The sequence below is a fragment of the Boleophthalmus pectinirostris genome, unplaced genomic scaffold, assembly GCF_026225935.1.
Source record: "Boleophthalmus pectinirostris isolate CB_2022bp ecotype Guang Dong unplaced genomic scaffold, ASM2622593v1 HiC_scaffold_7, whole genome shotgun sequence".
Lineage (NCBI taxonomy): Eukaryota > Metazoa > Chordata > Actinopteri > Gobiiformes > Gobiidae > Boleophthalmus > Boleophthalmus pectinirostris.
This window is the reverse complement of record NW_026571473.1, coordinates 14,647,221-14,668,510: the sequence shown is the minus strand read 5'-3', so window position 1 is coordinate 14,668,510 and position 21,290 is coordinate 14,647,221. Positions and strand designations below refer to the sequence as shown.

Genomic DNA, 21,290 nt, shown 5'->3' with positions numbered 1-21,290 from the left:
GTCATCCTTAGAGGTGGGACTTCGCAATGGAACCAAGGGCCAACGTTCTCTTACTCATCCTTGGGGGCCTCCTGGTGCGAGCAGAGGATTGGGTTACAGAGCACAACCAAGGTGAGGGGACAACACAGCTTTTATTTTGCACGCTGGATATTAACAGCATTTTGTGGGTGGACAGAGAGGAGACGGTAGCAGGTGGGAATAGGTACAAATATTCAACAGGCTGTGGGAGCTGAGGCTACAATTTTTTACTTGTTAATTTCATGGAATGGGCAGTAATGGCTAAAAAGTGTATTATTTTTGTTAAGTTTACAACAATCTTGTCTTGTTTTGTTTTAAATGTTCGGTATATTCAAATACTAACAACTGAGAGGTTTTTGTTTACTTACAATGGCATTCAAGTTTTTATGAATGAAGTTGACTCTGCAGTGTTTACATTAGGAGTGTATTAGTTCACTACTTAATGTCTAATCACTACAGTTGTAATGCAATATTGTTGTCAAGTTTTATCTTTCACATTTGATAGATGTGCTTGTGTACAATATCAGTAAGTAAATAAAGTAGTAGGTTTGTGTATAATTGTGGCCACATGTTCCTCCCAAGCATGGATGCTGTTTCATTAAGGATATCTGACAAGCAATATTACAGTAGGAGGCAGAATACTTACTGAGAAAAAGTTTGGGTTTACTGAGCATTGAAATAATACAAATATATGATGATCTTTATTGAGTTTTGTTGTAGGGGAACTTTGTTTCCAGAATTTCCAGGATCAAATGTTGTGGTTAGCTTTAAAGAGTTTGCATAATCAGATTCTGAGAAAGAAAATCATTCTTTGTGTAAACTGTGGAAAACAAGGATAGCCGACCAAAGAATGGCCAGACAGTGGGTTACAAATGTTGGCTTAGCAGGTCTATTGAATGTTGGTGTTGAATTCTATGGCTAGATTCAAAGTTACAGTTTTGATAAGGCACAAGGACAGAACTGAAGTGTCCTGAATAAACATTTCCAGACATCCAGTGGCACCAATTTTTTCTCTACAACTCACAAGAAAAGCACCAATTTCCCTAACAATGAATACAATCGATTCATCATCATTCAATGTCCTCTTTCAAAGCAAATGTTTCTCATCTGTCATTGCTGTATATAAAAGTCAGCTAACTTTGGAGCTCTGGTAGTTTTACTAAATAGCACTAGAATTGATTGACTCAAAACCATATTTTTAATAAATCTGTCTATTTATTCAAACAGAAGGATATGACTATGAGAGGGACCCTACTTACTGGGATGCTCAAGCCCGCGACACACTGGATGCTGCGCTGAAGCTCCGCCCACTGGAACATCGAGCCAAAAACATAATTTTGTTCTTGGGAGACGGTAGGGCGGCCACTGTAATGTCATTAAGTGTGGACAGTGACAGTGTGTGGACATAAGCTGTGGTTTTATAAAACACTTATACACATGTACTTCTAACTATGGTTTTATTTGTTTTATTTTTACTTCAGTTGAGCTTTAAATCAGTGTTGTTGAGAGACAGGTGGTGAGATGGAAGATAAAAAGGATCAGGTTCATGTAGATATTCATACAATTTGAGTGCAACAGGGAACAAATGTAGAATTACAGCTGTTTTTCCTCATATTGGTCAACCAACAATGTTCAGTTCAATTTTATTTGATCTTTTAAAAAACTAATAAAAATGGCTTTCAAACCAGACAGACTTTTAATCAGTACAATTTAACACAAGCAATAATGAAATTTCTTCCTCCAAAATCTTAATTCTGCTCCAAACCACATACTTTTACTGAAAGAGGACTGGCTCTTGATTAAAAATACCTAAGCTGAACATTGACAATTAGAAATGATCTTGATTAAAATTTGATTAATTGACTGATGTAGAAGTGATTCTCATTCAGTTAAAAAGTAAAAAAGGGCTCCCATTTTAGGCCTTTAGATGGCCATTTTTAGTTGTAATGCAGACCAAGAGTCAGCCTATACTGACCATAATGACAATTTGCACTTAGAAATGATCCAGCAACTAACTTCTGCACAAATACCTTACCACTTATTCATTTATCCGTTTATAGAAATATATTTATTTATCTGTTACATTTTGTTGATTTGTGTCCTTTTTGCACATCTAATAATATCCAACCCAGAGTTTGCATTGACTCATAGGTGTAATATAAATAATCATCCCAGAACGGTTAAAATAAACTCAGGGACACACTCTTGTTCTGCGTGGTTTGTAGTGCAGTGAATAGTCACTTGTGGAGTCAGGTTTACACAGTCAAATAATGTTGTGCGAAAATGTGTTTTCCTACAAAACCATGACCTTAAATGCACCGTCCAATTATGGGTTTAGTTGGAACTAATGGCCTTTGACTTTGTTTGCGCAGAGATCTACATGATCTTTTTCTCACTGTGACAGACCCACAGACAGCTAAATGGGGTCTGTGAGTCTTATTTAAAGCTGTGAAAGACCCAACACACCTCTAAAGTTATAATTATAATTTTCCTTTCCCTGATTTTCTGTGTTACGCTAATGCAAACCTGTCAATCATTCCAGGGATGGGGGTTTCCACTGTTTCTGCAGCCAGGATCCTCAAAGGGCAAATGGACGGGAGGTCTGGAGAGGAGACAGTTCTATCCATGGACACATTCCCGTATGTGGCCCTGTCCAAGGTAGTGACAGCAGATTCATGACCCTCACAACCCAGCCAGATCTCCAGTCTAGAAGCATGACAGTGAAAATATTACAATATTACATAATTAGTCATGATATCATATTCATAAATCAGTATTTCATATTACCATTTTCACAAAATCAGAGTCACCCTTCATGTTGTTTTCAAGGAACAATAATGAATGCTAATTATATCATGATTCATTACATGTCTGCAATCATTGTGATATGTAACATAGGAATTCCTCAAAAATACTATAAAAATAAGATTTAAATATGAGTTCCTGTATACAGCATCCGTAAAATAATGTCAGTTCAAAACAAAATGGTTACTGGAACGACAGGAATTCAGCATGTTTGTATTGTCTTTATCCTTACCACAGCTAAGTGCTGCACTTGAGCTGCACTTAACAGGGTTCAAACTCACAACCTTTGGATCTCAAAGGGGCTTTGTATACTACACAAAGTGACTTATTGACTGGACCAGAGAGAAGACTCACAAAGTAATGTGCTATCTCAAAGAATGAACCTGCAGTGTGATCCCATCCAATGGCATGAGAAGAAAACAAATCTCTGCATAAGAGCAATGAGACTCATACAAATTAAGTTAATTAATAGGTTAATTTTAGAGTCTGACAGTTAATGTGTTTTCAGGTGCTGGCCCCCAGTCTGACTGCCGTGAGGTCATGAACCATACTCTTTATTATAGACTTTATTATTATATGGGGATATGTTACTGTGTCCAAGTAATTTCCCTTGTGGATCAATCCAGTCGTAGTATTAGAGGCATTATAAGTGAGTGCATTATTAAATATTTAAAACTGAAACTTACAAGCATGCACACATATTAATCATTAAGAATTATTATGACTGATATGATTATGATTATTATGATATGATATTAGAGTCAGAGTCTATCAAAGTCTACCATTATATACCATGCAGTCTGTCTCATCATTATTGCCTGCATACACTTAATTCCTTTAATTTGTTTCAGACCTACAGCGTGGACAAACAGGTGGCAGACAGTGCCAGCACAGCCACAGCGTATCACTGTGGGGTCAAGGCTAACGCTAAGACAGTGGGCCTCAGTGCAATGGCTGTGGCCTATGAGTGCAACACTACCTTTGGCAATGAGGTCTACTCTGTGCTGCGACGTGCTAAAGCTAAAGGTAACCATGTCCAAAATTCACCCTCTCTCTGTAATTATCTTTTACATGGAAAAGGTAGGGGATTCAAGCCTTATCATACTCATATGATATCTAGGTTCTCACTTATGACAAATAAAACAATTAAATGATAAGCTACTTCAATGAGGCCAGGTCAATGTCCAAAATATAATTAACATGTAAGTGTCAAAACATTGCTTTTTATTAAGGATGCACTGATCCAGCTTTTTCAGTTTTTATGCTGTTTTTGATACAATATCTTTAAGTATCTATCGATTACTGAGCTGAGCATTTTAATTATAGCAATTGGAAGAATTTTTTGGGTATCAATATTTATCGTGGTTACTTTTCTGGAACTAGTTGTTATTTTTCTGTAAACTACAGTTTATATATTTTTTTAACAATATTATTTTGTTATCACAACCATGGCCTAGCACTGTCCCATATTAAATAAATATGTACGGTTCAACATCCTGCTGTATCCATTTTGTCCAGGTAAATCAGTGGGAATAGTGACTACCACTCGGGTGCAGCATGCCTCGCCTGCAGCCGCCTACGCCCACTCAGTGAGCCGCAGCTGGTACAGTGACTCTGACCTGCCCTCCAGCGCACGGCAACAAGGTTGTGTGGACATTGCCACTCAACTCGTCACCAATGTTGACATTGATGTAAGTAGAAAATTAACTCAGATTTATATAATATATTGCACATTTTACAATGATCTACTACTGTACTCATCATAAAGTACCCATCTTATCTATTGGTTGTAATATAACAGCTTTCAAATATAGTGTATTGCTTATGGGATTAAAGCACCATAAAACACTTGCAAAGTGCATTGGGGGCAATGGGGAATGTGAAGTTTGGTGTGTGTAAATACAATAATAACAAATAACAGTAAATAAGAAAAATGTGTTTTCCAATACAGGTGATTTTGGGTGGGGGCAGGATGTACATGACACCTAAAGGCACCCTAGACCCCGAGTACCCCACATCCAACTCCCGCAAGGGTGACCGCAAAGACAAGAACAACCTTATTGATGTGTGGCTACATGCTAAACCAGTAAGACTATTATTACACTGTCCAAAGTGCACCTCATTCCAACAATCACCCTATAATATATTATATCATTGTTTTACATTCTCGAAAGAACAAGAGATCACGCTATGTCTGGCACAGAAAAGACTTTGATGAAATCGACGTGAAGACGACAGATCGACTTATGGGTGAGTCTCAGTTTATGTAGCAGATTTATTACCCCATTTTAGGTCTTATCTTATCTTATCTAGATTACAAACCCTGGACTGTTTTTTAAAACAGTGATTCGATGCTTTACACCTGTTAAGCACTCAGGACATGGCATATTTGTAAATAAATATTGCTTATGTCATGTCAACATAATAGCACCATTCTGAGGTACATTGTTTTAATTAATAAACTTTTAGATTATTTGAAAGTCAGTGGCCCAAAAATATGTTCATGTGGTGACACATTTGTAGATCCAGAAAAATTTTTTACCACTAAACTAAAGTTTAATAAATAACTTTACTACCAAATTGATGGTCACTAGCTCACTCTTGTCAGTTTTAAAACTGAACTGGGATGCGTGAATGTTTCTTTGCTAAGTGCTAAAACAGTTGCTATGTAATTGTATTACATAAAAAGAATATCAATGTCAATGTTTATCTTTTTAGGTCTGTTTGAGCCAAAAGACATGAAATTTGAGGTTTTCCGCAACAGCACCCGAGACCCTTCCATTGTGGAAATGACTGAGAAAGCAATTCAAATCCTGAGCAAAAACCCTAAAGGATACTTTTTATTTGTGGAAGATAAGTAACATTACATTCTTCTATATATTAAACGCACTATTTAAGCTTCTGGTGAATGGGGCATGTTACTGCTTTGCCTGGAATGTTCTACAGTATGGCATTACATTTATTAATCTCCATGGAGACAAGTGGGTAGTGGAACTCCCAGACTGAAAAGTTACATAGTGCACCTTTAAACAACAAAAGATTATGATTATAATTATCATTTTCTTCTATACGAGGGAGAATTGACCATGGGCACCATGACGGGATCGCTAAGCTGGCCCTAACAGAAGCAGTGGTCTTTGATGAGGCCATAAACAGGGCTGCAGAGCTGACCAAAGAATCAGAGACACTCACTGTCGTCACGGCTGACCACTCTCATGTCTTCACATTTGGAGGCAACACTCCTCGAGGGAACCCCATCTTTGGTATGTTTAAGTACAGTATATTACACACACCTGCACACAAAACAGAGAGAAAATCAGCACATCACCACTAATATAGAATCTTACCAAACAAAATCAGAGGACAAATCCAACATCTGTCTGACAAGCACAAATTCTGTGGAAAATGCTTTGTTTTCAGCTTAAGTTAATGGAAAGACAATATATGGGAGACTTTATTGGTTACAAAGTTTACTAATAAAATGTACATTGGGGTAGATTGCAGATCATGTTTTTATTGAGTTGTTATTCATTGATCCTGCTAGCAAAGTGTGTAAGATTAAGTAGTTAGTATAAGTACAGGTAGTATGGTAATTATAATGGAAAGGTTTGCTTTAAACTCAATAATTAAAGAAGCACTATATATCTTTCCTGGTGTGGGGTCCGCCTACTTGTCTCCACGGGGGTGTTATTGCTTTGCATGAAATATTTCACAGTTTGTTATTACATTTGTCCATCTTGCACTTATTCAACTGCCGGCTGAGTAAATGGTATTTTTTGTGAGCTAAAAATACATTGAAAAACATGAATTCTTACTGACAGCAGGCTCGCTTTTGCTCAGGCCTGACCTGTAACTGGTCTGGTGGTCTCCAAGGACATAGATGAGTAATGCCATACAGTGGAACATTCTAGGGGAAGCAATTATTCGTTAGATAATGCACCTTTAAATATATTCTGTTCTTTCACAGGTCTGGCACCAAAGAAAGCCGATGACAAAATGCCTTTCACCAGTATCCTGTACGCCAATGGCCCGGGCTACCTTCATATAAACGGAACCAGAGAAAACATCACACTTGTGGATTACTGTAAGTACAAAGTAATGTGTTTCAGATGTGGAGAGTAGTGTGAGCAAAGGTACATTTAGAGACTGTGGCTTATGCTATTGTCTCGCTATTGAGAGACATTTACAACACTTTAGTCCACAAATATTAAAACAATTCCCTGATGTTTCTATGGACTACTTCCTCCTCCTCCTCTTGTTCTGCACCATTCGGATTAGTCATAGCATGAGCTGGTTTGCTTACAAGTGGAAATCCTTCCGTGCTGGGATAAATTGCCTTTTAAAACCCCAGAGTTTAGGTCTTTTTCGGGAACTAGTAGCAACATAAAAAGGAAAAAATGGAACACGCAAAGGAAACATGCCATTTCTGGCCAGGTATTTGTTGTTCACACCTTATAGTATCCATGGGCACACTATGGTGAGATGGAGCTTTCCATGCACTGTTAATGGTTTGACCTGGACAGAATTACATAAACTGCCAGTGTACAGAATATATAGTATATTTCAAACATGTTTTCTTTTCCAAAATGTGAAAATGACATGGGTAAATATTCACCTGTCAAATTTTAATTTTAATTTTATTTTTTAAATATTGCGCTAAAATGTTGGATTTATATTCATAAGCTCAATTACAGAAAACATTCTCCCCAGAAAACAGGAACAAACAGATTGTGACTTGATTAGTCGATAGCTGAGCCTGGAGAAACGAATCCAAGGAAAGCGCTCTGATTCACTGTTCCAATAAGTGTTAATTATGACGCGTCACTAAATACTGTTTTTAGATGACTGTGCACACAATTTATCATTAACATTAGAGGGAAACTTCACACGGCCTCTGCCACACTATGTTTAAAACAATTTAACTCCTTTACTGTACCATTAGCAGAAATCCTTCAAAGCCCCCATGCACAAAAGTAGTAATTTTCAAAATATGTAGTTGGCCATGTTTTGCAGGTTGCTGTTTCAGTCTGTTAATTTTCCTGCTCAGTAACAGACATTATGAACAACCAAAAAGAATTCTTCATTATGGCATCTGTCAGAATTTGCATTACGTTATGCTTACTTCCACAAAGTGAATGCGGTGGAGGTGGGAAAGGATCTTCCAACTAGGCCTGTTGTAATAACACATTTTGAAACACCATATATTGCTACAGAGAAATATTGAGATAATACTGAAAATACTTTATACCACTGTCACAAAGCAGGATAATCCCACAAAAATTTTTAATAGACAGTATCATTAACAAGCCTGAGCTGCAATAAACAAATGTAAGAATTAAACAATAATTAGCCATAAAAGTCACTTACACTACTCTACAGCTCAAATATTACTGTATTACATGGAAATGGCACACAAAAAAACACTATTGCAACGAAAAAGAACACATGGTAAATACTGAGCTGAAAAATACATTGTTCCATCTTTCATATATTGAGTAACAATTCTATATCATAATTATAAATGCAGGCTTACTTCCAACAGGACACGCACACTGAGGGTGAAGAACTATATATGCTATGGTATATAGTGATATTCAAGCGCTTTTGCAGCTTTAAATAAATACTAATGCTCTAGAATACCATATGACTCACAGTTTGCCGAGTAAAAAGCTAATAACTACATAATAAAAAGTCTGAATCACAAAATCTCAGGAGCCAATCAATCCAACTATAAAAGTTTATGAAAATAATCTCAGGACTATATAAACACATGTTTCAGATCAGTCCAGACCACAAACTGTGAGTACATTGTTCTTTGTCTTTTCCCTCAGATGATGAGGAGTACATGCAGCAGGCAGCTGTTCCACTGGACTCAGAGACTCATGGTGGTGAAGACGTGACTATCTATGCCAAAGGCCCCATGGCTCACCTATTCCATGGGGTGAAAGAGCAGAACTACGTGGCTCATGTCATGGCCTATGCAGCCTGTCTGGAGCCTTATGAGAACTGTCCACCGCATGCTCCCAGCCACAGCTCTGCCAACAGTGCAAGACCACAGCTGAGTGCACTGTTAGCCTCCATCAGTTGGATGTGGCTGCTCAGATGACACACAGACAATGGGCTACAGACTGTTGCACTTTGCATTTATAGAGACACGCTGGTGGCCAATGATAAAGTACATGCGTCATACCATTTTTGCTGTAATATTGTAATTACCACAATACGTTTCAGTGTTCCTCATAAATACAGCAGATTATGGGGGGCCCATTTGACCCCCATCCTCTATAGTACTCTAGCACAAGCTGAACAAATTGAAACATTTGGTTTGTATTATAATAAACATATAGCATTAACTATATCTAATCTTGAATACACCCTTGTTTGATCAGTAGAGGCAATAAGTGATATTTTTATTAAAAGAAATTATCCAAATAAGGATTGCCTATGCCATCATAGTCTAAGAGAAACACTGTATTACCTGTTTTTATACTGTATTATGGGCAATCACAAACTTGCTGTATCAATGCTTGATGTGGACTACAACACTTATGGAATGCCCAGATGTTTTCTAGGGCTGCAATGATTTCAGGTATTAAAGCATGAAACTTTGAAGTTTGAAATACAATGACCTCAATTTATCCAGATAGTTATGATTGTTAGGATCTCTTAAGATCTTTCTTGGCCTTTACTATTTGGAATATTTTACTTGAATATATATTTGAAAAATTTATGTATAGCATTTTTACAAATGTATATCTTTTACAGAGGTTCTTAAAGAAATAAAAAATAAAACCTTCTTTTCTTTGCTTTTGAGTGATTTTATATCATGGCCTATATTCACATATACATTCAACAACATAATGTTTTCAACATTATAAATACAACATGAACTATAGTACATATTATAGATTATTTAGCTTATTATACAGGCAAACTGTGCTGTGATCCTTGGTCACACCCATCAGTTAGTAGCCTTATGTATGCAACTTTTCTCCTACTAGCTCACGTTGAAGAAGTGCACCAAGTGCCCTTTACCCTCCACCTGCTGCTATAAAGTGTGAGAGAGAGCACCATTCAGTTCACATGGCTTTTATACACATAGCCCACAACATGGCTAACAAACAGACATTCATTTGGATTGGATTATTGTTATTTACTTTGGTGGAGTGGGGGACGTGTTATTCTGGTAAGTGTTTCTAATGAATGATGATGGTTGATCAGCCGTTTATACACCTAGAGAGTCTAAGCTTTTTCATTTTACGGTTGAGACCCAAATAACAAACAATAATAGTATGTTAAATATGACTGAACTTTAATTGAATTGTAAATTTATGTTATCATGTAAATTTAATATAGGTACACAAAGCCACTGAATGCACACAGATAATGTTATACATTGGATGTCCATTGTATTCCAAGTAGCTTGTTGTAGAGCAGACTAAAATTAAGCCATTTTTATTCAAATGTCAAAAGATAATTTAAATTTCTCTCACACAGAGGAGGAACTTCAGGCCAGCTACTGGAACAACAAGGCTAGACAGGCGCTTCACACAGCCCTCAATGTCCAGCCCAATCTGCAGAAGGCCAAAAACGTCATCCTCTTCTTGGGAGATGGTGAGCCTCTCTAACTCTTCTCATATCCTCACCAACCATATATAAGGACATAAGATATGTTTCTGCAAGCCTTCTCAAATTCAAAAATGTCAGAGTTACAAATAGCTGCTCGACTTGTATTTAGTTCATATTTGCAAATATAATTTTGTACAGAAAATTATTATCATTATAACAGGAACTAACTACATTCTGGGAAGGTTGAGATAAGAATACCTGTGGAGTAAAACAGTTAAATGTAATTGTGTGGTTAGTAATGACAGCGGTGCTCCTAAATGCCCCGCACACTGCTGATAGCCCAGGAGTTTATCTGTGTTAGTGATTGATCAGTAACAGATAATCACCTCGTTAAAAATAGTGGCCAAGAGAAGATAACTACAGTAGTAAGTTATTGGCTTGAACTCAAGAGGAGATAAGAGCTATGGCTTTGTTGGAAGCTTTGAAAATCTTGTCACCTTATGTGCTTGTAGCATATACAGTGCCGATGTTGCTAGTGATCTTTTAATAGTTACATAATAAATGAACATCTGTCTTTGAAGCCACTCTAATCTCTAGATCTCAATCGCTACTACTTCATCGTCTTTCTCCGCTCTATTGAGTTTAACATCTGCTTAGCCTTATGGTTTATACAGAACAATAGCCATATTGTTTCCAGTATTACCTAATATTCAGGTGCATGTCCACCTGTGCATAGGAATGGGTGTACCCACAGTGACCGCAGCTAGGATCCTCAAAGGGCAGCTGGCAGGGCACACAGGTGAAGAAACCAGTTTAGTCATGGATACCTTTCCTCACGTTGCCCTGTCTAAGGTAAGTACATAACAAAGATGTCAAGATTAACTGGTTAATTGATATTCTGATTATTCAGCTCACAGTAGAACCAAAACATAATAATCAAAATAATTTCTCAAACAAACGTAAAGAATTTAATTGAATCTTGACTTAAAGAAATGTCTTTTATGCCTCTCAATCTATTAGTTAATGTAAATGAAATGAATTCACAGATTGTGAATTATAGTAAAATTGTTTCTTCTCATAAACATTTCGACACTAAAATATTATAGCATGACATACCTAGTAAATTAGGACTGAGAAAATTACAAAATAAACCAAGAATAAAAAATTCGTTATGAAAAGTAACACAAATGTGTCTTTGGAATAGACATACAATGTAGACCAGCAGATGCCAGACAGCGCTGGCACAGCCACAGCATACTTGTGTGGAGTAAAGGCCAACTATGGGACTCTGGGTGTCACTGCAGCAGTCCAGTTGTCCAACTGTAGTACTTCCTCTGGAAATGAAGTTACCTCCATCCTACATCGCTCCAAGAAATTAGGTAAGTTTAGTATATTTTGTTCAGCTTCAGATTTCACAATCAACGATTTTAAGTGTAATTTATGGCTGGAAATACAGACAATAAATGATAATATTGAAAGTAATTCATGCCACTGACAAAATAACCTTACAGAGTTATCCTTCAAAACATATACTAAATGTGCAATACTTAGTGGTTAGTAAGGAGCTGTTTGTATAAAATAAGTCAAGTTACTTATTCAGTCTGATACAGCCCAAATCTTATCGTAGTAACAAAAACATAAATAATAATGCATCAGTTTTATATAGAGCTTTTCTGAATACCCAAAGACGCTTTATTCATTCACTCCACATTCAGGGGTGGTAAGCTATTACTGTAGCCATAGGTGCACTGGGGCAGACTGACAGAAATGAGGCAGCCAATCTGCACCATCCCTCACACACACCACATTCATACTAGACAATGTGGGTGAAGTGCCTTGCCTAAAGACACAATGGCAGTTTTTTTGCAACTAGCGCCCCTCTGTGGCACCTGATTTTCCCAGAGGTCTCGCATCCAAGTACTAACCAGGCCCGGCCTTCCTTAGCTTCTGGGATCTGACAGGATCAGGCTTTGACCAGCTGGTAGGGCCACACAAAACCTCACCATTGTACAAAGAAAAAGTACACATGGTAAATACTGACCAGCAAAAAAATATTGTTCTAACTATAATTGAATGAATGTTGACAAAGTAATTATTGTGGCAGTCCTAGCTTCAAATTGCATTGCAAGCCTTTAGTATATATTTCTGAGAGGTGTTTATATTTGTCTGTTTATCTTATCTGTAGCCACTTTCTTCATGATATACTTTTACAGACAGGCACTGGTGAGTGTGTTACATGATAACTTCAACTGTTCTGTGTTTAGGGAAATCAGTGGGAATAGTTACCACCACTCGAATCCAGCATGCGTCTCCTGGAGCTGCTTACGCTCACACACCCGACCGAGACTGGTACTCAGACTCTGACCTGACCCCTGAGGCTATAGAAAATGGCTGCCGGGATATGGCCTACCAGCTGGTGCACAACACAGAGATCGATGTAATTAGCACAAAAAGAAATAACATTAAATATATGCATTGAATAGATGTAAATAATACCCTTAACTGCAGGTAATCCTCGGTGGAGGACGTCAATACATGCTTCCCAAAGATACACAAGACCCAGAGTATCCAAAGTCAAAGGGCGATAGATTAGATGGACAGAATCTCATTGTGGAGTGGCTTAAGAATAAACAGGTACAGAGGCAATACATGTAATTAAAATAATTCAACAAAAATAAATATATTTTAACTTTAATTGAAAACATTACATTATCATTTTACAGAAAGCTAAATATGTCTGGAACAAAAAAGACTTTGATAAGGTGGATCCTAAAAATACTGACTTCCTTCTGGGTAAGAGCAATGTGAAATGTTTATTGTTAATTAAAATACCTATGTGCAGCAATTATAAATATTCTGAAACTACTGTGTATCTATAGGGTTGTTTGAGCCAAAAGACTGTCGTTATGAGTTGGATCGTGATCCGAGCATGGACCCTTCTCTAACTGAGATGATGGTGAAAGCTATCCAGATTCTATCCAAGAACCCCAAGGGATTTTTCCTTTTTGTGGAAGATAAGTATTACTGATTTTGTATGTGTGCATGTCTCCATACTAACACTAATAATCTGCTCATTGTTAGAAAAGCAACATATTTCTGTTATAAAAAATAATAATAATACATTTTTGTTCTTTATAAGGGGTAGAATAGATCATGCCCACCACGCAGGAAATGCACAACGATCCCTTCATGAAGCAGTTGAGTTTGACAATGCTATTGGCCGAGCAGCTGAACTCACCAATGAGTTTGACACCCTGACTGTAGTCACCGCTGACCACTCCCATGTCTTTGCCTTTGGGGGACATTCTGCCAGAGGGAATTCAGTTTTTGGTAAACCTAAAAAAAAGAGAGAGAGAGAGACTGAGTGTGTATATTTGAACAGCATTAAAAATATACATGTGTTTCATATGTACAGGAGTGTCTCGCAAAATAGCTGAGGACAATAAGCGTTTCACTATGGCTGTGTATGGAAATGGTCCAGGATACCAAATTGGTGCAAATGGAACCCGCCCAGATGTAAATGAAACTCTTACACGTAAGTTCTAAAGTTATTCAAATAATAACTGTGATGCAGTATCACCCTCTGGTGGTTAGTAATAGAACTGTGCAAAGAAAACAACATGAGATTTTTTTAAGTAACGTAGAAAGTGACACAAAGCCTGCGCACTTACTTCCAAACTGGATTTAATGAATGACAACGTTTCCATCAGTGGATCTTCGTCAGGTCATAGTTCCCTCTCTTGTGTTGTGTGGACATCTCCTATGGCTCACTTTTGGACTGGCCAACCAACCAGTGAGCAGAAGATATGGGAGATATAGGAGAGGCACACAGACATTTTGTCATTCATTAAATGCAATTTGGGAATAAGTGTGCAGGCTTTGTCTCAATTTCTATGTTCACTGTAGTAGCCTTGCACCAGTGGTGTGCGTATACCTATACCTTTTATGATTTGTTTTAAGCAATGGTCATATTTCCCCCAGGTGACAAGGAATACTTGCAGCAAGCCCCTGTCCCGCTGAACTCAGAAACCCACGGCATTGATGATGTGGCCATCTATGCCAAAGGCCCCATGTCCCATCTTTTTCATGGAGTCCAAGAGCAGAATTACATTGCACATGTCATGGCCTATGCCTCCTGTGTAGAGCCCTATGAAGAGTGCAGACTCCCTGAACCCAACCATGCTGCACCAGTTCACTCCAGTCTGCTACTGGTTGTTATGGGTGCTTTGATTTATTTCAGCACTTTTTAAAGTTTAAAATGATATATGTGCTATTTGATACTTAAATAGAAAAATATATTTTTGCATCTAATGTTCCTTTGTGTAGAGCTGCTGTTTATGTTTTAAAGTGACTGCTTTGAATAGAATTTGTTAATGTACTTTTGAATTATTTATTAAATACATGTAAAATAAAGCTAATAATGGCGATTATCGTTCGATGTAACGATTAGAGTCGGATTAATAATATTGTCAAGAAAATGCATAAATAAATAAATCACTAAATAAAATGAAAATGCATTTGTCCAGCAATGTAAAATTAAAGTTTCAACAGCAAAGCACAAAAACAGTCGTCACACTGCTGTAAATAAATCATACCTTTGTAAAGACTTTCTCGGTCCTCATTGCATGGAAACTATTGAAATTGTAACTGAAAAAAAAAACAAAAAAACACTGAATATAAAACAGAGTATCGATGATGAAATCGAAACCAAAAAATCGGATTTGGGTCACTTCAGGCTGCAGTCTGAACGCAGCCTAAGCTTCTGATTGGCCAAAGACTTTGCACTGCTCCAATGGTGTCTAATTGGATGTAAGGAAGAAAGGGCGGGACTTCCTGTTTGTTCGTGCAAAGGGGGTGGTTATTGTCCGTGGAGGGAAATTTAATCCATATACATTTAATTTACGAAATCAGGTCGTAAAATACACACAAAACGCTAAATGTTTTACCACGTTTAACGGGATCGAGTTTAATGCGCGTGCATGGGTACATAATGCTTTTCTTTTGTTTCTCAGGTTGTATTAGCTATGCTAGCACTAGCATGTTGCACAACAGTGGTAAACAATGAGCCAAGTTGGATTAGGACTCGATAGTTATTGTTGAGCTGCAGACATACCTGGATAACTTTGACCATGGACCGAAAGTCGAAGAGGCTCGAGAGTGAACTATGTGAAGCCGTAAATGATGGAGACCCCAGGTAAAAGTACTAATCTGTCCAGACATGCTATTTGTTGTCTATGTTTTATGACACAGACTTGAAAAGATTATTACATATTAAGAGTGTGAGCTATGCTAGGTTTGATAATGAATTATTATAAAATGTGCAACAAATAATATATCACAGTATTATGGTAGAGTGGTTATTGGTTTGCAATTCGTGCATATTGACGTCACTTCAGTAACGCCGTAATTGAGTTAGGCTTTGTGACTCTTAATTGACTTTTACTGTCATCTTTACAGATCTGTGCAGCTTCTGCTATCCCAAGGCGCACGGGCTGATGTAGTGAACAGACAAGGAGTGGCAGCTATCCACCTGGCTGTTGGCAAAGAGACAGAGAAAAATCTGCGCTGCTTAAAATTACTGCTTCAGAATGGAGTAAACCCCAATGTCAAGTATGTCCCGAAGCTATAAAAAAAGTCTGTTCTTTAGAATTATGATTGTTTATGATTAAGGTACTTGTAATTAGTGCTTATTTGTAATTTACACAGCTACTTATTCTCTGGACATTACAAATGCCCTAACTCCCATTATTACTTACGAGTTGATTAACAAAATAAACTAAACTTTTTAAATCCAGATCTTCAGATGGGCTGACACCTCTTCACATTGCTGCAGCTTGGGGATGCTTCCAAAATTTGAAACTACTTTTGACCAATGGAGGGAATGTGAACTTGACAGACAATGTAAATGGTTATTTTATTAGATGTATTTTATTATTGTAGTATTATTATACAACATAAATACATTTAACTACTTAACTAGTTTGCCATTGTTTTGTAAGTATATTCAGTTTCTAACTTTTTACGTTATTCAGGATGGGAATACTCCACGACAACTTGCAGAACAACAAGATAACACGAAATGTGCACAGCTTCTTCGGGAGTATCAGACAGATTCTGGAGATACAGAAGAAGAGGACCTGCCTCACTTTTCTTACTGTAAGTGTACTTGATTTATAACATTCTCATTGCATTCATAAGGACTTGCATTTTTAGAGATGCACTATGTTTTTTAGTGTAAAGAAATCTGTCTTCTGCTTCTCTCCATGGAGATGTTTTTGCTTTTCCTGCAATGATCCACAGTATTTCTCCAAAATTCTGTAACTTACATTTGTTCAATTACAGGTGTTTTATTGCTCAGAAATACCTTAAATAGTGCACCTTTAAATTAGTGATTTTTAAAGCCCATTTAATTTACAAATATTTAACTTTTTTCCCCCCAACAGCTGTGTATTCTGACCAAACGGACACATCCAGCCCCCCAGACTCCGAATTTAGTTTTAGCTCTTCTTCATCAAAGATCAGTGACTTTGGTGAAGGCCCTTTAAGTAGCACAAGACGGTCTTCATTTTTCAACTTGTGCAATATGAATGGAAGATCCAACAGAAGAGGACTGTCAAACAGAATTTCTGACATGGGTGATCAGAGACGATATAGCCAAGAGTGGAACAGTTCAGCATTTGAGGGCCCGTCCATTTTATCAAGCACACGTGTGTCAGCTGCCGGACTTACCAGTCGGATCTTACCAATTGTTAAGGAGCACGATTTGTGGACACATGAGGACAGAATCTCCCCTTTAAAAAAAGATATATTTGACACACCTATTCTTCCTTCTCAGCGAACAAGTCGAAAAGTGTCTCATTTAGAGACGTAGATGAATATTTTCCTGTGTTTAGTCCCGAAACTCCCAAACAGCAACCGCCTGAAGACAGGAGTTTGCCTTTTGACCCCATGGAATACTCAGAGTTTTTGGATACAGAGCGCATGGCCACAGTTTTACAGACACAGGGCATTGATGTCACCTCACCTGATCACGTTTATGTGTTCAGCAGGGAAAGCAGTGAGACTACAGATGAGGATCTGGAGAAAACTGTGATTAGTCAGTGTACTTTAGACGAAAGCGATGAGGAGGAACAGCAGCCTAGAAATGTCAAAGTGGTTCAGAATGAGAAGCTGGGGAGTGGCAGCAGCAGCAGCGGAACCACAAGTAGCCATTACAGTAGCTGTGATAGTGACCATTACACAAGCGCTTTAGAGGGTCCAGTAAACCTTAAACCTCATCCTGTTGCAAAAGAATCCCCAGGAATTACCCCTGACACAGATTCCACAGAAGCACAAGGAGAACGCAAAGAAGAGGATCCGTCATATCCTCAGTCAGATTCAAAATGTAATGACATAGAACATCTATCAGACAACTTTCATAACTTGGCCTTGTCTGAAGTAAATCACAAAAATGATGATGCAACTGGCCTTTGTAACATTGCAGATGAAATGAAGCCAGTGACAGAAAACCCCCCAGCGGATTCATTTGATCAAGATTTGTCTTTCACTCCCAGTCCTTTTGTCACAGGCAGGACACGCTCTCGCTTGAGTCGCTGCTCAATGAGGACGAGCAAAACACCACAGAGTCTCCTGATCACCTCCGCTCTGTTTGAGGATACTCTTCCTACACCTGTTAGATCTCGCAGACAGACGCCACGGTCTCAGAGTTCTGAAAGCAATTACAATGGCCTCCATACAGCAAACCCTCCCTCATATTATCCCATCAACAACGAAGGAGACTTGGGGCCAAGAGACTACCAGGACACACAGTCCAGCACTTTGAGAGCCAGCTCCAGTGTTAGCGGTAGTCAAGAAGATACTATCAATCTCTCCCAGACTGTCAATGACACTATTCCCTATTTTGAATCACAAGGTGACACGTTTATCTTGGATAAAAAAACTGAAATTGTGGATGCGTATGAAAAGAGTTTTGCTGAGATTGTAAAAGCTATACAAAACAAAGCCTCAGACAACAGGGATTTTCTGACTGACGATGTTACAAGTACAGATGATGGGAGTGATGTGCAGAAAGATAAGTGTCAAACCTCAGAACACAGAGCAAAAGAAGATGAAGTCTGGATAACAGAAGACTGCAGCTCTCAGCATGGATCTGTATCCTCCTCATCCAGCTCCAGTTATTTCTCCCCAAGGAGATCTCGGGAAGATTCTGACCCCCCGTGCACCCCAGGCACTGGATGCACCCCGCGGTACAGCATGAGTAGACTGTCAGGCTGGAACAGGCCACGGAGCTTAGCCAATATCTCCTACACACCTGGAGGACGGCCCCTCATTGATGATGTGGAGGAGCCTGTGGAGTACCTCTACACTGACACAGAACAAGGGCACAAGTTCATCGAGACCCACATCCCTCCTAAAGCCAATACCTCCCTCAGCTCAAGCAGCAGCGAGGAGACCATTTTGTATGACTGGCGCTCCATGCACAGAGACATTGATAAGGGCAAGGAGAAGGAGAACCAGGAGCCGAAGCCAGTGCCACAAAGGGACTCCAGTGACAGCAATGTGGAGGGTCTACCAGAAACTAGGGGCCTAACGGACAAAGAGCTCCGAATAAGGCTGTTGGAGCTGGGAGAGAGCCCTGGACCAATCAGCAGCAGGACAAGGCCCACCTACATGCGTAGACTGTGCCACCTCTTACAGGAGGCAAAGACACAATCTCTAAATCGACAAAAGGGCTTAGATCAGACACAGTCAGGTCAGTGGGCAATGAGAATTACATTCCAAATAATCCCCAAATACACTGTGTTAAAGCTTTTTTTTTCCCCACAGATTTAGGTTACAGTGTAGAACTGTGTCGCGTTTTAAGGACATTTGAATTACCTCAGAGCCAGGAAGATGAACAGGCTCTGTGTCAACAGTTTGAACAACCAGATCAGAACAGGAAATGGAGAGAGGGCATCATAAAATCCAGCTTCAACTACCTGCTGCTGGATCCAAGGTGTGCATCTTTCAGTTTTTGTTTTTCACATTAAAATGCAAGTCAATGCATAGTTTGTTTCCTGTTTTATTCCAGGGTCACCAACAACCTTCCATTTCGCAGTCACACCATAACCCCACATGAATGTTTCAAGACATTTGTGAATGCTATATTCTATGTTGGCAAGGGGAAGCGATCACGCCCATACAGTCATCTGTATGAGGCTTTAGAGTACTACAAAGGGGAGAAAAGCTCTAAGGTACAATTACACAGATACCCTTGACAAACCTGTAAATCAGCTCGTAACATCTTCACAATTTTGTCTTCTGATTTAGAAACTGTGTCGCAAAGTGGACCACATTCTCCAGGTGTGGAATGCCGGCCAGGGCGTCATTTCCTTGCACTGTTTCCAAAACGTAATCCCTGTGGAAGCCTACACCAGAGAGGCGTGCATGGTGGAAGCTATTGGTAAGACCAGTTAATGTATGCTACTTTTTTTTTCTTTTAAAGCCATAGACATAGCACTGAACCCTATAAACTACGACATCAATAATGTGCAGAACCTTGAACATTATTTTAATAGTATTCATGTATAAGAGAAATTGCCTAAGTGCAGTACCTAACCGTGTGAATTGACATGTCCTCAAATGAATCGTAGGCCTGAAGATGCTGACCAACCAGAAGAGAGGAGATTATTATGGTATAGCGTCCAACTGGCAGCAAAGAAGGAAGAAGGAGCTGGGCATCCACCTTTTGTACAGGGCCATGCAGATCTTTCTGGCCGAGGGAGAGAGGCAGCTCAGACCAGCAGATATCAGGCAATGAGCAAAGACTGTGACTCTTGTCAGTGACATTTCTGATGTTTGAGGTACATTTCATTTCAGATACGTTGCAGTAGTAATGGGCCAATTAATAACAAAACATTGATTATATATTATTGATCCTTACAAGTTTTCAAAAATATTGATTTGCAAAAAACATCAAACAGTGATCAAAAATGGCTTTTAAAAAATGTTTTAATCATGATGAAACATTATGAAACATGTTACATAGTTACATGAAAATTTTTTATATCTTAGTTTATCTTCACGTACATTAAAGTTTTAGATCAGTTAACGCTGGGGTAGAGCTAAAATTATGATGTTAAGAATCATACTTCAAGGTAAAATTCTTCAGAGTTTTAATGTAAACTCATAGGTGTCGGTATCGGATAACATTGCAATATTTCTATACTTCCATAGTATTATTTGGTATCGGTTCAAATGAAAAATAGCTGGTTTCATCCATCATTATATTGCCATTTTTGGTTAGTTCATTCATGATAGTTGATCCACAATGTTGATCCTTTTGTTGATTTTTGTTTAGTCTGTTTCACATGATTGTGAACGGGTAAATATTTTTTATACAGTACATTGGTAAATTGGCAGCTGTTCATTCATGTGGGATCATGTTTACATGTTTCTGGGGAGACAAGTTTATTTTTATATATATATTATGTGGTGTTGGGTTTTTTTTTACCAAAAAAAGAAAAAAGCCAAAGCTACTGTGAATGTATATGTCATTGGTAGAGTTGCCTGTCAAGACTGATAGAATAGTCATTGCATTATCTTATAGTTTTTTGTTTAGCAATAGATCACTATCCTAAACAGTAGTGTTTTAATCACAGATGCATTATTTTACTTGTATATTAGCAGGCTAACATTTTTATGACCACTAGTCTTTTTATTCATTACCAGTCATCATATTTCATGTTTGTCCTTGACCATCTACTGATGAGCCCTTTTTGTAGTATATCTTCTGGTTTTTGCCTAAAATAAATGGAACTGGAGAAATTCTTGTTGTGGTCTTGGTCTCCCTCTAGTGGTCTGTAAGTCTCCAAGAGAAAGCCGCAGTTAAAGGTGTGTTGTGGAACTGTTTTCTCGTG

The 21,290-nt window shown here is 38.3% G+C and overlaps 3 protein-coding genes across 3 annotated transcripts; all 3 read left to right on the top strand.

The window, feature by feature from the left end:
* On the top strand, positions 1–9,354 carry LOC110160163 (alkaline phosphatase-like). The gene is made up of 11 exons (XM_020924797.2): positions 1–111; positions 1,246–1,371; positions 2,561–2,676; positions 3,675–3,849; positions 4,342–4,514; positions 4,775–4,909; positions 4,998–5,073; positions 5,542–5,676; positions 5,895–6,086; positions 6,791–6,907; positions 8,655–9,354. The coding sequence occupies exons 1-11, from the start codon at positions 27–29 to the stop codon at positions 8,927–8,929; spliced, it is 1,605 nt and encodes a 534-aa protein (XP_020780456.1). The 5' UTR covers positions 1–26; the 3' UTR covers positions 8,930–9,354.
* A 304-nt stretch (positions 9,355–9,658) lies between these two features.
* Positions 9,659–14,642, top strand: LOC110160019 (alkaline phosphatase-like). Its single transcript, XM_020924622.2, has 11 exons — positions 9,659–10,009; positions 10,321–10,437; positions 11,129–11,244; positions 11,597–11,771; positions 12,657–12,829; positions 12,901–13,026; positions 13,116–13,185; positions 13,272–13,410; positions 13,532–13,722; positions 13,808–13,927; positions 14,374–14,642. The coding sequence occupies exons 1-11, from the start codon at positions 9,907–9,909 to the stop codon at positions 14,640–14,642; spliced, it is 1,599 nt and encodes a 532-aa protein (XP_020780281.2). The 5' UTR covers positions 9,659–9,906.
* Positions 14,643–15,240: 598 nt separating this feature from the next.
* Positions 15,241–21,198, top strand: ankle1 (ankyrin repeat and LEM domain containing 1). The gene is given in 10 exon segments (XM_055165136.1): positions 15,241–15,586; positions 15,850–16,002; positions 16,188–16,293; positions 16,425–16,548; positions 16,836–17,224; positions 17,227–19,144; positions 19,219–19,387; positions 19,463–19,625; positions 19,702–19,834; positions 20,025–21,198. Coding segments are annotated over 10 exon segments (3,387 nt in total). The 5' UTR covers positions 15,241–15,521; the 3' UTR covers positions 20,192–21,198.
* The last annotated feature ends 92 nt before the right edge of the window (positions 21,199–21,290 follow it).